The sequence below is a fragment of the Nuphar pumila genome, chromosome 11, assembly GCF_984573655.1.
Source record: "Nuphar pumila chromosome 11, dmNupPumi1.hap1.1, whole genome shotgun sequence".
NCBI lineage: Eukaryota > Viridiplantae > Streptophyta > Magnoliopsida > Nymphaeales > Nymphaeaceae > Nuphar > Nuphar pumila.
Genome location: NC_143259.1, coordinates 116,945,826 through 116,959,953, shown reverse-complemented (window position 1 = coordinate 116,959,953; position 14,128 = coordinate 116,945,826). Strand labels below are relative to the sequence as shown.

The 14,128-nt window shown below is 37.5% G+C and overlaps 1 protein-coding gene across 1 annotated transcript; it reads right to left on the bottom strand.

Moving 5' to 3' along the window:
- Positions 1-1,533: 1,533 nt before the first annotated feature.
- Positions 1,534-9,700, bottom strand: LOC149823038 (uncharacterized). Its single transcript, XM_089980495.1, has 13 exons — positions 9,526-9,700; positions 8,431-8,596; positions 7,125-7,205; positions 6,927-7,009; positions 6,733-6,848; positions 6,198-6,302; positions 5,969-6,081; positions 5,589-5,871; positions 4,952-5,032; positions 4,807-4,857; positions 2,099-2,176; positions 1,940-2,017; positions 1,534-1,863 (listed from the first exon to the last, which is right to left on the bottom strand). Exons 1-13 carry the CDS (start codon positions 9,533-9,535, stop codon positions 1,819-1,821), a joined length of 1,290 nt encoding a protein of 429 aa, XP_089836621.1. The 5' UTR covers positions 9,536-9,700; the 3' UTR covers positions 1,534-1,818.
- Between the last annotated feature and the right edge of the window lie 4,428 nt (positions 9,701-14,128).

Sequence of the window (14,128 nt, the reverse complement as noted above, 5' to 3'; positions counted from 1 at the left end):
GCACCAATCATCTGTTGTTGAGCCCCATAGCTGACAGGCTGCACGAGAAAGATGGAGGGTGGATCGGGTGCAATGGCATGGCACAAAATTTATGCATTAAACACCTGATTTCCCTCCATCAGGGCTTAGGCCCCACAACTGACAGGCCATATTCCCAAGATAGAGGGTGATAAGGTGCTTAATGCACAAATATTAGTGCAATCATATTGCACCTGATCTTTTCACAGTGTGATCAGGTGTCGCAACACATCAAAAATGTATAATGTGATTGCACCTGATAGTTTCGTATGAAAGAACGTGGGTGCGGCCACTTTAACTCCATGGGGAGATAGAGGACGTGAAAAGAGGGCCTCTTTCATGTACTTTGGGTGAAACAAACACCACCTGAAAGGCCATTTGTTTTCCTTTAATTTTGCTGGAAAATGACCCATTTTCTTATGAAAATGAGCAGTTTTTCCACCAGCTTGAAACAGACGGTCACTAGGCGTGCTCCACTTTTTGTATGAAACGATACAACAACAACAGTATGGACTTTACTATATGGTACGGAATGTTGTATGAAACGATGTGCCACGAAATTCTTTCATATGAAACCATGAAAGACTCGGCCTCACCATGCAGGTTGACTCGCTTGTAACACTTTTATGTTTGGTTGGTTTGACTCGCTTACCAGCTCTAACTACGTCCAGTGTTGATGAAGCCTAACCAAGCAGGTTGGGTAAGTACAGCTCCAAATTGAGAATTTAACAAATTATGCATGGTTATAGGCAAACTAATCAGACACTTAAGTGTTCATTAAATATTTGCACTTGTTGAATAAAATCTTACACGCAGTTGGAACTCAAGATGGTGATCAGGTCAACACACAAAACCCAAGATTTGCATATGGCAGATCCAAACCCAAATCTTCTTGTTGGGCAAGAAAGTCTGAACCCAAATCCAGATCCAGATCCAAACTAAATCTGATGTAGTAGAGTCAAAACTGGATTCGAACTTTAAATTATAGGGATGTTTTTACATGTAACAGGTGTAAAAGGGGCACAAATTAGATTCATCAGCATCTGAATGTAAATATGATAGAAGGAACCAATCCCAACCAAATCCCCATGCGAGAAAGTCTTGATCATGTAGGCCAGAATCCAATCAAAACATGCATTCAAATCTTATTTCAAGCTCCATATCACAGAATCATGTGTCAGATTTGGATCACACGCCCAACCAATTATGATCCACTTGCACCCCTAAGGCAAAACCAGATCCAACTAGTTTAAGGATAACTGGATCTGAAATAGCCCAAACATCAGAGTAAACTGCAATTGATCAGTTGGATATCCAGATCAAATCGGACTCTCAAGTCGAACCCTCTACAATCTGAGTCAGGTCGAACCAGAAACCCACTAACAAGGGACAACCCAATGTTCCCACATCTCATCTCCAGTAGAGGGCAATCACATGCATTGACTCATAATTTGCAGTTATTGAAAGACAAAATAAATAATTAGGCTAAAAGCAGAAAGCATGATGCGGACATCATTGATCCAAAACGATTTTTTGATCATATTGCATTGAAATACAAATCTCAAACGCTCTTCAGAGCTCAACTTTACTAAAGCATAGAGCTCAACTTTACTCGAGCATTTATGTGTTTGAACTTCACGCCGGCAGTGGCCAACCAAGTACTGAAATATGGCCCCTGCAAAAAATGTTTTTAACTACAGACAAGTCCCCCATAGTAGAAAAAGTGCCACGAGAAGAAGGGCTAAATCCTCCATCCAATTTGAGGGGTAAAAGGGGTTTATACCAACAACACTAGTACAGCTAATCCTCACCCGCGCTGATGCTATAGTGCCCATAATTACCAACCTGTATAAAACCATTCCTCTATGAACAAGATTAAATCAAAGAGAGAGAGAGAGAGAGAGAGAGAGATATACTATACCCGAGTATTTGACCTTTGCTTGTTCAACTCTTGTGTCCTGGCTTTGTTTACAACCGAATTTGGGGACAAATACATCCTCTGCACCAAAAAAAAAAGTTAGTTCAAGAACAGAACTTCAGGAAACTTTTGCGTATGATACTGCCAAACGAGTACTTTTACCTTCTCTTTTGTTGTCAATACTTGTTTCTTGCTCTGCTTTGGTTTAAAGTCGAAAACTTCGTGCAGAAAAGCATTACCCTGCAAACCACGTGTATTTCAGCTGTTACATTTGTTCTCAATATTCAAATATATATATATATATGTGGAAGGAGGACCGTCCAGCAGAAGGAAGGTCCAAAATCTACAACCAACGACGATTGGACGGCCTCCCTTCTCCAATGCTTGAGCATTCCAATGATCAGACCTCATATATTTGTTCTATATAATTATTTTGTAAGAAATATGCTTTACACAGACTTTATGGCATATAGACATGTTTTTTGAAATGCAAAAAATCGACTTTAAAATGTTACAATACAAAGTATTGCGGGCATTGATTTTTAGCGCTTTCAAAAACGCATTAAAACATCAAAATTTCATAACCCAAAATATGACTCACTAAATGAACGATAAAAATCCAATATATAAAGTCTGAACAATGAACAACTCGATCATTAGAGAAAAAACACAGTTGATTATCATCGGTCCTAAATTTTGGACCATTATTTGGTTGGATGGTCTCCCTTGGCTATATATATATATATATATATATATATAATCACTGGAATATAATAACTGAAATATGAAAATCAAAATATGAAAACTAAAAATATGGGCATTCCCAACACTTTTTTTTGCAAATCCAACCATGTGGATGTGCTTGGCATGATGAATTTACTAGGAATCAACCATTGGATCGTGTATTTTCGATGAAAAATATGATTTTTGAATGCTAGAATATTTATGAAGAATATGAGTCATTGATTTTAAAGTCATAAAAAAATCTCATTTATGCATCAAAATCAGATGATTCAAGAGTGTGTTCTTATAAAACCAAACATGTAGATCACATCGGTACAGTTAGATTTAAAAGAATAAAAATTCATGAAAATTGCGGTTCACACATTAGTTCTCATATTTCAGTTCTCATATTCTAGTGATTATATATATATATATATATATATATATATATATGCTAAATGGTATGAACCAAGATTTTCATAGTTTTTTTTTTTACTTTTTTTCGAAAATTTCACCACGGAAGTGATCTAGATGCTTGGTTTTATAGAAATAGACTCTTGGATCATCCAATTAAGATGTATAAGAAGGAACTTTTAAGGGTTGAAAATCAATGGCTTAGAATTTTCATAATATTTAAGCATAAAAAAACACATTTCTTGATTCAATTACGATCATCCAACAATTGATTCATAGCAAATGGATCATGTCAAATGCATCTGCAGGGTTGCAAAAAAAACTAAAAAAATCTCGATTCATACCAGCAAACATATTTGGTTGGTAAGCATATTTCAGTTTCCATATATATATATATATATATATATATATATATATATATATATATATAGAGAGAGAGAGAGAGAGAGAGAGAGAATTACTAGAATATGAGAACTAGAAATATGGGCATTTTCAACACTTCTTTTTGCAAATCCAACCATAGAGATATGCTTGGCATGGTGAATTTGCTAGGAATCAACCATTGGATCGTGTATTTTCGATGAAAAAATGTGATTTTTGAATGCTTGAATATTTATGAAGATTATGAGCCATTGATTTTAAAGATTTAAAAGATCTCATTTATGCATCAAAATCAGATGATTCAAGAGTGGGTTCTTATAAAACTAAGCATGTATATCACATCAGTACAGTCAGATTCAAGAGAAAAGAAAAAAAAAATCTATAAAAATCGTGGTTCACACAATAGTTCTCATATTTTAGTGACTATATAAATATGGCAACTGAAATGTGTAAACCAGCAAAATATGTAAACTAGTATGAACCGAGATTTTCATAGGGTTTTTTGAAAATCTAACCCTGAAGATGCATTTGGCGCGGTCCATTTGCTTAGAATCGTCTATTGGATCATTGTATTGAATCAAGAAATGTGATTTTGTATGCATGAATATTTACAAAAAATTTTGAGCCGTTGATTTTCGAGCCTTAAAAGATCCTTCTTATACATCGTAATTGGAAGAGTCTGTTTCTATAAAATAAAACCAAGCATCTAGATCACATCAGTACTGTGAAATTTTAGAAAAAAAAAACTATGAAAATCTTAGTGCATACCAGTTTACATATTTCGCTGGTTTACATTTTCAAGTTACCCATATAGGAAAACTAGAATATGTAAACCTGTAAAATCTGTATACTTGTTGAACCAGCAGGAACCATCCGATGTTCAGATCGGATGGTTCCTGTGTAACCCTAACCCACTCATCTCTCTCTCTCACCAGAGGACCACCACAGCAGGAGGCCATCCAGCTGGGCGGCAGGGATGCTGTCTGGCGATGCTGAGAGAGAGAGAGAGAGAGAAAGAAAAGAGGGGCGGCGGGAGGCTGTCCGGCAGGGCAGGGGCGGGGGGAGGTAGAGGGAGGGGAAATGGGAGATTATTCAAACCAGCAAAGGGAGGGTGACGGGAGGCTGTTCGGCGGCTGGCAGGGCGGCAGGAGGTCGTCCAGCAGGGCAGTGGATGGTGGCCAGGGTGGTGGTGGTGGTGGTGGTGGTGGTGGGAGTGTGGTGGAGATGGTCGGAGGGGAAAGGGGAAAGAAGAGGAGAAAAAAGAAAAAAGATGGGTGGGTGGGTGGGTTAGGGTTACATAGGATGGTTCCTATTGGTTATATATATATGCTACAAAGATAAAGGATACTTGCCAACAAGTGTGCCTGAAAGCCACCTCCAAGAAAGCCTTTGAACATGTTCATCTGCATTTATTAATAAGCCCAGGTTTGTCAATGTACAACGGCGATCAGCTACCATAATAATGAATCCTTAAACCCTTAAACAGGGAAGCTATACCTGTATTGACTGCACCCAGGAAGTAACCCTTAAACAATCAGAGTTGCTCAATTTCACAGCCACATCTGGACTTACTCCCTCCTGTAAGATCATAGAGTGAGTGGTTACTTAGAGAAGGTTGCAAAGAGTCGATGTCCCATAGACAGTAGTCTGACCAGCTCCATTCAAGTGAGATGAATATAACTTTCCTAAGGATATACAAAGAAAACATTCTCCCATACTACATGAATTGCACAGGCCCCACAGAATCGCGAGCGCCAATGATACACAATCAGACAGGGATGCCTACTACTAGAAAGGGCATGTTCCATCAGTAATGATTTGTTAAAAGTAGTGAAATGAAGCAAACTCCGTACAATTTTCTTTCAAAAGAAAAGCTAACCAATTGCTGACAGAGACTAGAACAATGGGACACGAACAAAAAGGATACCATATAGACACTTGAAGTAAGCGATTCAGTAGGTCCATCCTATGATCTTTATCTTAAAAATTAAAACCAAAAGGTCCTTTACTTCTGCCAACATCAATGAGATACAAATGTTGGATTCCGCGGTCACCACGTATAATAAGGTAAATTAAGCTCTCCAGTTAACAAAGTCAAACAACTTACCACAGGAATAGGTGGCGAAAAACTAACCTGTATGTAAGCTAGAATGTCACAGAAAAAACTCCGCTGACTACCCAGTTCTTTCTTTGATGTTCCCTTTCCACCAGCTTCAATAGAGAGAGCCTCCATCTGACAGATTACATCTTCATATGTATTTCTTGACAAGTTTCCACTAATGGACTTGAAGGGCTCTCGATCATCAAACTCAGATGCATTTACACTCTCCCTTTCAAAAATTATGACAACCCCTTCTCCAGCAGAAAGCCGCACAGAGCGTTCTCCTATCTTTAACAGCTGGACCAGAGCAGGGAATCTGGATCCGAGTTTAAAGATGATGCAGTTAGATTTAAAATTTTAAAAAGCCGACCACAGGTAGAAAAGTGAACTAAAAACAAGGAGTTAACGCTTACCCCTTCATGCAAAAAGAATCAATATGATCTGCAGTTGCTGTTGTCAAAAGGAAAGCCCATGAAGTTAGTGCAGCTGCCCTAACTTCATGATTTGGTTCAGTGATTCCAGAAGCCTGCAAGAATACAATGACAAAATATTCACAGGAGGAAACCACGATATTCAGCATCATTCACGACATGTTAACAGATTAATAGAAGTATAGAACATCCAGGAAGCAGTAATAATCACCTTAGCCTTATTATAAGCACCAACTTGCCAGAGAACATTAAGTATACTATCTGTATCTTCATCACTTCCCACAACAAAGGTCATAATAGCGAGAGACTTCAGTGCCTGAAAAATATTGATTATCATAACACATATTCAATGGAATTACGAGAATACAATGATCCAGGTTGGAGTGGACACTGGAGTAGGTTGATAGGCTATCCGGCCTAAAATGTGCCAATCCTGGGCACAAATTTTGGACTGAACCTGAATTGCTCAGGTTTAGAATCAGCCCTACATGAAAATGGTAATGGGCTCAGGTCAGATAGAAATTGTGCCTTGGTGGAAGATAACTCAGGTCGACCAAAACCAGGCCTGATATTACGCATGAACAGCAGGTTTTGGGGACTTGAGCCAATAGAAAACAGGCCCAGTCAGATCTAACATTTCCCTTTGGCCCACCTGGTACCCTGAGGACTGGCCACCAGCACAGCCCATGTCTGCTCCTCCACAATACCATTTCTTAAATGAACCAAGAATCCAAAAGCATGCATACCGAGATACGACTAGCAACATTTGAGCCTTGCTTAGCAATACGAGATAAGTGCGCACTTGATTCACTGTAAATCATGGAAGCCAGTTCACTCTCTCCTACTGTAACAATAAGCAAACCTGCAAAATCAAAAGATTCTTAATAAATCACAGTATGGAACTTCTCAACAAATGTGACAGCAGCTGACTTATTCTCACCCAAGACACGCGCAGCTAAGGAAATCTCAGAAGCAGAGCCTTTTTTGAGGATGGACACACACTGATGGAGCAAAGTTTCACCCCTTTATAAGAAACATAAGATGAACGTGATGACTAGAAGATGTGAATAATTAAGATATCAGGTGTTCCTCCCTTATCTCTAATAAAATATTACACGTTGTAGATTTGCACACTTACTTGTTTGCTGCAAAATCAACATGTATTCCACTCATGAATACCTTGCATAGGCCATTTAGTCCAGCTTCCCTCGTTGATAACCTAAAAAAAGATATACATTTCTTGCAGATCAGATAAAAACACAAGCACCACAATTAGCACTTACTATGATTACAAACACAAGCAACTGCAATTAGTTATACATTTGCAAACTTGAAAATCCTTGATACAAGAGATCCAAAAGCATAAAGCTATTCACACACAGAGATTCTATAACAACACTTCTTTCTATCAATGCAATGAAAGAACCATCCCTTCCTATTGGATTTGTCCTATCAGATAGAAAGAGAGGCCCCACCCTTCTTTACAACTTTAGAGGATAGGGTGAAGGGAGGGTTAACACATAATGGTGTCAAAGTGGTTTATGATTTCATATCAGAGGCATTCTTATCAAGTTCACTCAGAGCTTTGGCAACCATCGTAGGAGGTGTGATGTACATGCAGTTATTTCAAGAGGGTGCAACACTTCTCAGTTTGGGCCTTCTATTTATCCTATATACCATGTTTGTATGGTGGCATGATGTTCTATGTGAATCCACATTGGAAGGGCATCGTACCAAAGTTGTACAATTAGGACTTCGGTATGTCTCTATTTTGTTCATCATATTGGAGGTTACGTTCCTTTTTGCCTTCTCATTCTTCTTGGGCATCTACAGTAGAGATCGGAGGTATTTGGCACCCAAAAGAGATTGGGGTTTTAGATCCATGGGAAATCCCTTTTCTTAATACCCCTATTCCCTTTTCACCTGGAGCTGCCATAACTTGGGCTCATCATTCTAAAATCACGGGGAAAGAAAAACAAGCAGATTATGATTTAGTAAGACAAGCTCCACTCAATTAGCACCTACCATGATTATCGTTCAAGAACATGAAAGCAATTTTATCTTTGCATTTGGGTGGGTGATGTTGGCCCAAAACACACTGAAGAAATAAAGCAAAAGCACGGTAAACCATCGACTGAATTTGATGGTTCAAGAGTCAGTTAAATATCCTACCTTTCTAGAACTTGGAATGCAAAAGAAAATCAACACAAGTACACGAATGAAAGCACAGACATATATATATATATACTCCAAACATGTTTCTGAAACAACTATCAAGTAACATTGTTCTACAAACAGTAATGGATTAACAGAAGGTGTTCCTCTCAGTTACAAATATTTTAGCCAAAGAATCTCGCTCAGGGGAAAAATTCTGCTCTCAATCATCCATAGAATTCAATAACTCTCCCCAAAGAAAATCAAAGGACATCAAAAAGAAATGTTACCTCTTCTCGTAGAGGGCATCCAAGTAGCTATCGAGTTCAGCTGTCTCACTGTGAACCTCATCAACTTCCGGCGCCAAAGAAAGCTCGGACGACTCAGCTGTTGAAACCGTACTGAGGGTCTCGTCATCGCTAGCAAACAAAGAAGCAGCTCGGCGCCGGCTCTTTCCTATCAACGCAAGGGAACAAATTCACCAAAAGGAAGATAGAGGATAAAAGAGACCTCCCTTTCTTACATTTCTAACAATTCCATATGTTTAGCAACAGATGCGCAAAGGAACACATTGTCCAGGAATCATCTCTCTTCCAAATTTTATATCCATTATTCATAACAAAATAATCTAATTTGTACATTGGAAAAAAAAGAGAACAAAATTAGAGAAAAAAGAAGAAGCTCTCAATCCAAGACGTTAATCAGCTCAGAAATTTTTTAAAAAAAAAACAAAGAAACTAAATTTTATTGCTTCATTTCCTCGATTTACAAAAATAAAAAATAACATGCGAAAAAGTTGGGAAATTTTAGGAGATTTTTTTTTAACTTGAAGTATTTTCATTTATCTCAAAAAGTTTTCATATAAAATAGAAAGAAATTTCAAGAAAAAGGGAAAGAATCCCCAAATTCCACTGCTTCAGGCGTGGGAAAACAAACAAATGTAAAAATTAGCTCGTTGATCAGGTGAGAGAAAAGGCTAACCTTCCATAGATAATCCGATCAAAATCATAAAAAGGAAAAATCTCACAGGAGAAATCGAAAAAGTCTCGTAATCAAATATAAATCCATTTCATCCACTAAATTATAATTAAAAAAGAAGAAAATTAGCGAAAAAGAAAAAAAAAAGCTCATCAGCAGAGAAAGACCCTAATTTTCTCGGATCAACATCTCCAAATATTCAGCCCTAAAAATAAAACTAAGAAAAATAAGAAAACAGAGCAATAACAGAAATTCAGAAAAAAAAAACCTAAATTTCTCCAACAAAAATTCAGAAGAGAGAAGATGAAACCACCGAAATTCACTGTATCACAACACCGGGAGAGAGAGAGGATAACAGAAACCTCTAAAAATGGACAAAAAAAAGAAAAATAAGGAAAATAATTCACCTTTCCCCATTCCTCCCGTCTCCTCCTTCCTTCTCCCTTTCCTCCTAAAGGTAATCTATGTGCTTGTTCAGAAAATGGGACCAAAAACACGAAAATAGGAAGCAAAAGATCATAATCTTCCGAGATGCGAAGCTGAGAGAACCAACGGCAGCCATCCAGAAATCGCGATCGGAGTGGGGGGAAAGACGAGGGTTTTCGCGATTTTTATACTTAGAGCAAACGATAGCCGACGCCAGCCGAGAGCATCAAAACAAAACGTCAAAAAGAAATGTAATTTCTAGAGAACTGCCGGTTTATCAATTATTTACGGAAATCCACCTTTTCTTTCCACTTATTACACTCTGCTGCTGCTTATTTTCTGTTTTATGTTGCAGAGATACGATTATTCCCACAATCATTTAGTTGAACTTTGTTTACACAAATAAAATGATTAAACTGCCGTCATTATTATTTTTTTAAAATTGAGAATGAGTTTTTTATCATACTAGATTAAACTGAAAATAGCGGTAACATTTCAAGTAGCAAGATTTTATCATGAAATTTTCAAATACAATGAATGTTAGTATTTTTTAAAATATTTCCAAAATGCGACTACTTTAAGGTGATATTTTTTATGTTAACACTTTAAATTTTTTAAAAATAACTCATTATATTTATTTATGTTCTTATATATTTTATATATGTTAAATTCAACATATACTAATAAACTTTTTTTTTTTTAGATGTACCATGAAAACGAAAATTTTAAAGCTTTCATAGAAAAAAATCCTCATAAAGCAATTTTCGTAGTTGATGTGAAATAAGTTGCGAGTTGAGATAAAGGAACTAAGTTGTAATGCCGGAAATATCATGCAGCTCTTTGTAAATAGTTGATGTGTTGGGCGTATTTTTGACGATAAACAAATTTGGTTTATATACAAGTTTAGAGAGAGTGAAAGTAAAAGCCAGGCAGTATATTCGTTGCGTAGATTTCGTGAAGTGAACAGTGATCATTGGTAGGAGCTGCTAGTGCACGTCACCTTGTGTTTGGGACGTTGCAAGTTCAAATCTCACTGGTATGATGTATAACTGGTGAAGGTCGGCATATGGCACCGGATCAAACTCTACTGGCACTAGGGCGTAGGTTTCACTTGGGTTTTTTCTACTGTCTCAAGGCTGTGTTTGAGGCGGGCAAGGCAAAGGTGTTGGGGTTTTTTTTGCTTTGGCAAGGGTTCTTCCTCATAAAAAATAAATAAATAAATAAAATTTAAAGAATGTGGTGAAGAAGAAGGATATTCCAGACAGCTGGGGAGAAATCTTTGTAAGAGAAAGGGTTGCATGAGGATGGTGCCCGTGTAGCTTGGATGAGTTACTTTCTGGACCGTGGATAACAGGTTATGGATATGCATTGAAGGTTAATGGATGTGGTGTAGGTTGCGTGTCCAACTCTTTAGGTTAATAGCCTCATACGATTCACGTGTGTACAAGATGCGTGTTCACAATCTCATCTCAATCTTTAAAATTGGATATGAATCCATTTGGTCCTGAATTATTCAATTTCAAATTTTCAATCTTAAGTTGCACTATTGCATGGCCGACAGGTGCGACATTGACTGGAGGGGGACTAAGAGAGTCGGATCTGGTTCGAATTCAAGTCTGATTCTGGATCTGACTTTGCAGTGTAGGTACCAGGTCCGGACTTGGGTGTGACATAAAAAAAACATAGCTGGGTCTTATAAAGATTACATGAACCACACATAGTCCATACCAGTAAACTAATACTTTTGATCCTTTTTGCATTGAAAAATCATGGGTTTTAATCAGAATTCGGACGGGACCAGTTTGGAATGAAACTTCACAAATCATACCTAGGTTTATATATTAATCAAACATTTTGGGTCTAACATGGATTCTAATCGGACCTCCAACTTTGTCACCAAACCCTGACCCTATAGGGTTTGGTACATGTTGGTTATGGGTCAAACCAGAACCATTGTCACCCCTAAGTGGGAGGGCAGTGGAACTGGGGGAAACGGGATTCCGCCCTGTCGTGTTTCGTTTGGACCAGAAATGGAGGACATGAAATGAGGATAAAGGTGAGGATGTAGGTTGAAATCAAAACCCGTGCGGAGATGGAGGCGGGGAAGAACTTAGGCTTTCTCCTATTCCCGATCCTCGTTAGTAAAATAACTAAAATATCTTTAATGATTTAATAAAATTTTATATAACTCTCTTATATATTCCTAATTTCTAACCCTAAAACTAAAACAATCCTCTCTTTCTTTTCTCTTTCTTTGGGTCGTCACTTCTTCAGTAATTCTCCTTTTTCTTCTTCTCGTCGGCACAGTCAACCCTTCAATGGTTCAACCTCTTTCTTTATGGATGGTAGTGGATGGAGAAAAATCGGGGCCCCGTCCTATTTGGACCAGGGATGGAGGACGTGAAAAGAGAATGGGGGCAGGTATGGAGATTAAAATAAAAACCCATGCGAGAATAAAGGCGGTGATGGACGGCAGAATTTTGAGACGAGGCGAGGGTGAGGACCTTATCCCCTGCATCCACCTCGGTCCACAGACATCCCTACCCTTAAGGTGCAAGTGTGCCAACAAAATGATAGCCGTATACACGGCATATGAGTGCCATACTCATGTAATGACATAGCTCTCTATCTACTTTCCTTAATGATGGTCGTGTGTACTTACGGTTTGGTTATGTGCATAATGACAAAAGTTAAAACCCACAAAATACCTGCACGCAAAAACTCGTGAGAAATTGATTTTTTTTTAAATGTTACGTATTTTCAGCAAAATCTTGGCAATAAAAAATAAATTAAAAATATAAAAAAATTCATAAGAAATATAAATAAAAAATAAATGAAAATAAAAATCACACGCTTTTTTCATGATAAATAGCCAATAAAAACATACATGTCACATTTAAAACACAATATTTTTGTTTTTAATGGAAAACTTGCAAGAAATTACTGTTTTAACTTTCGGGTAATTTCTTGTGAGATTTTCATATATCTCGCAAGATTTGTCACTATGGATACGCGTTGAAGCGGCTTGGTCTCCAATATGCCACGTTTAGCATGCCACCTTTCTCGTCCCAACGAGTCGGACACAATGCAGATCATGTGATCCAGATCCAAATCCAAATCTAATTTTAGGAGGTGGATCAAGATTTTAGATCTGAGACAAAGTAGGTTCAATTAAGTAGTAGATTAACTATGGGTAAATATGGTAGTATTGGATCCAGTTAAAAAATAAGGTTAGGGTCAAAGTTTTGCAGTTAAAGCAAAAAAGAATTGGATATGATCCAGATTCAAAATTAAATCCTGCAAAAGTATTAATCTGAATCCGCCTAATCTGTTGCAGATACATATCCAGGTTTTATTTTAAAATTGATGACAAGGTGTTCGGTTGGGATAAGAGGTCTAACCAAGCCTGATCCATTTGCAACCCTAGTTTCTAGAATTGCATGAGCACGTGGATCCAGGTGTGGACCTGTCCATGGATAATCCACCTAGTGCCACATCAAGAAATCCACGTTATTCAGTCCAAGCAAGAATTAAAAGTGCTCAATCTAGAACCTTGTCCAAGTAGGAATCGTAGCCACTCATCCTATAATCCCATAAAATCAATTTGAATGTGTAATTATAACTCAACAAAAAAAAACTTGAATATGTCCAATTTCAGGTACTAATGTTTGAGTCAAAAAACCATCTCATACCCACTTTGGTTGAACAAGTCAAGGATAAGGAAATAAATGATATTGGTATATGTTGGGTCATGAATAGTATTGAATGGTAGGTTTGTTTAATGAACCATGTGATTGATGGTGGACTGGCCCAAACTTGTGTTGCACAATCCACTTCATTATTTCCTAATGAATTATGACCCACCAAGTGATCTATCATTTTTCAAGAGTAAGAGAAAAATAAGGGGGAAAACTAATAAGAGGTTTTTGGGGATTTGTAAACCAAAGAAACCGCACCCAACATGAAGACCTGCTCGCGCTGGCTTAGTCTGTCATACTTATGGTGAGTAAAACTCCGAGGTTAGGACTGCCGCGCCGGCTTACATAGAGAGGAGATGCCCATGGGAATCAAACATTTACCACCCTTCTAGAGACTTGGGATTTAATTTTATTGTATAACGAGGAACCCTAACCCAGATCAAGGTCACTTAACGGGCACAAACGAAGCAAGCAAGGTCTCAGTCAAAGTGTTAACCTAACTTGTTAGAAGTTTGAGCTTTTCTTAATTTTTCAACAAGGGTTTTTAAATTTAGAAGTGAATTTCCTAGGTAGTTTTTAACATGCAAGCAATCAGTTTCCTACCTAAGGTTTCTACATGAAAAAGCAAATAAAGTACCACAAGATTTTTTTTAAAAAAAAAACTAATAGTTTTGAAAAAGAAAACAAGATTTTTAATGAATTTTTTTTTCTTTTACGACTCGAGAAAAGTTGTGGGAACCGAAGTTGATCTTAGGAAAGTGAACCCACTATGGGATTTTCCTATAGCAAATCATATTAAAACAAATGTCACGCCACACCAAAAGAAGAATCTTAAAAATTGCCAACAATGACAATTGTCATGCACTAAGACAACTTTCAGACGCCA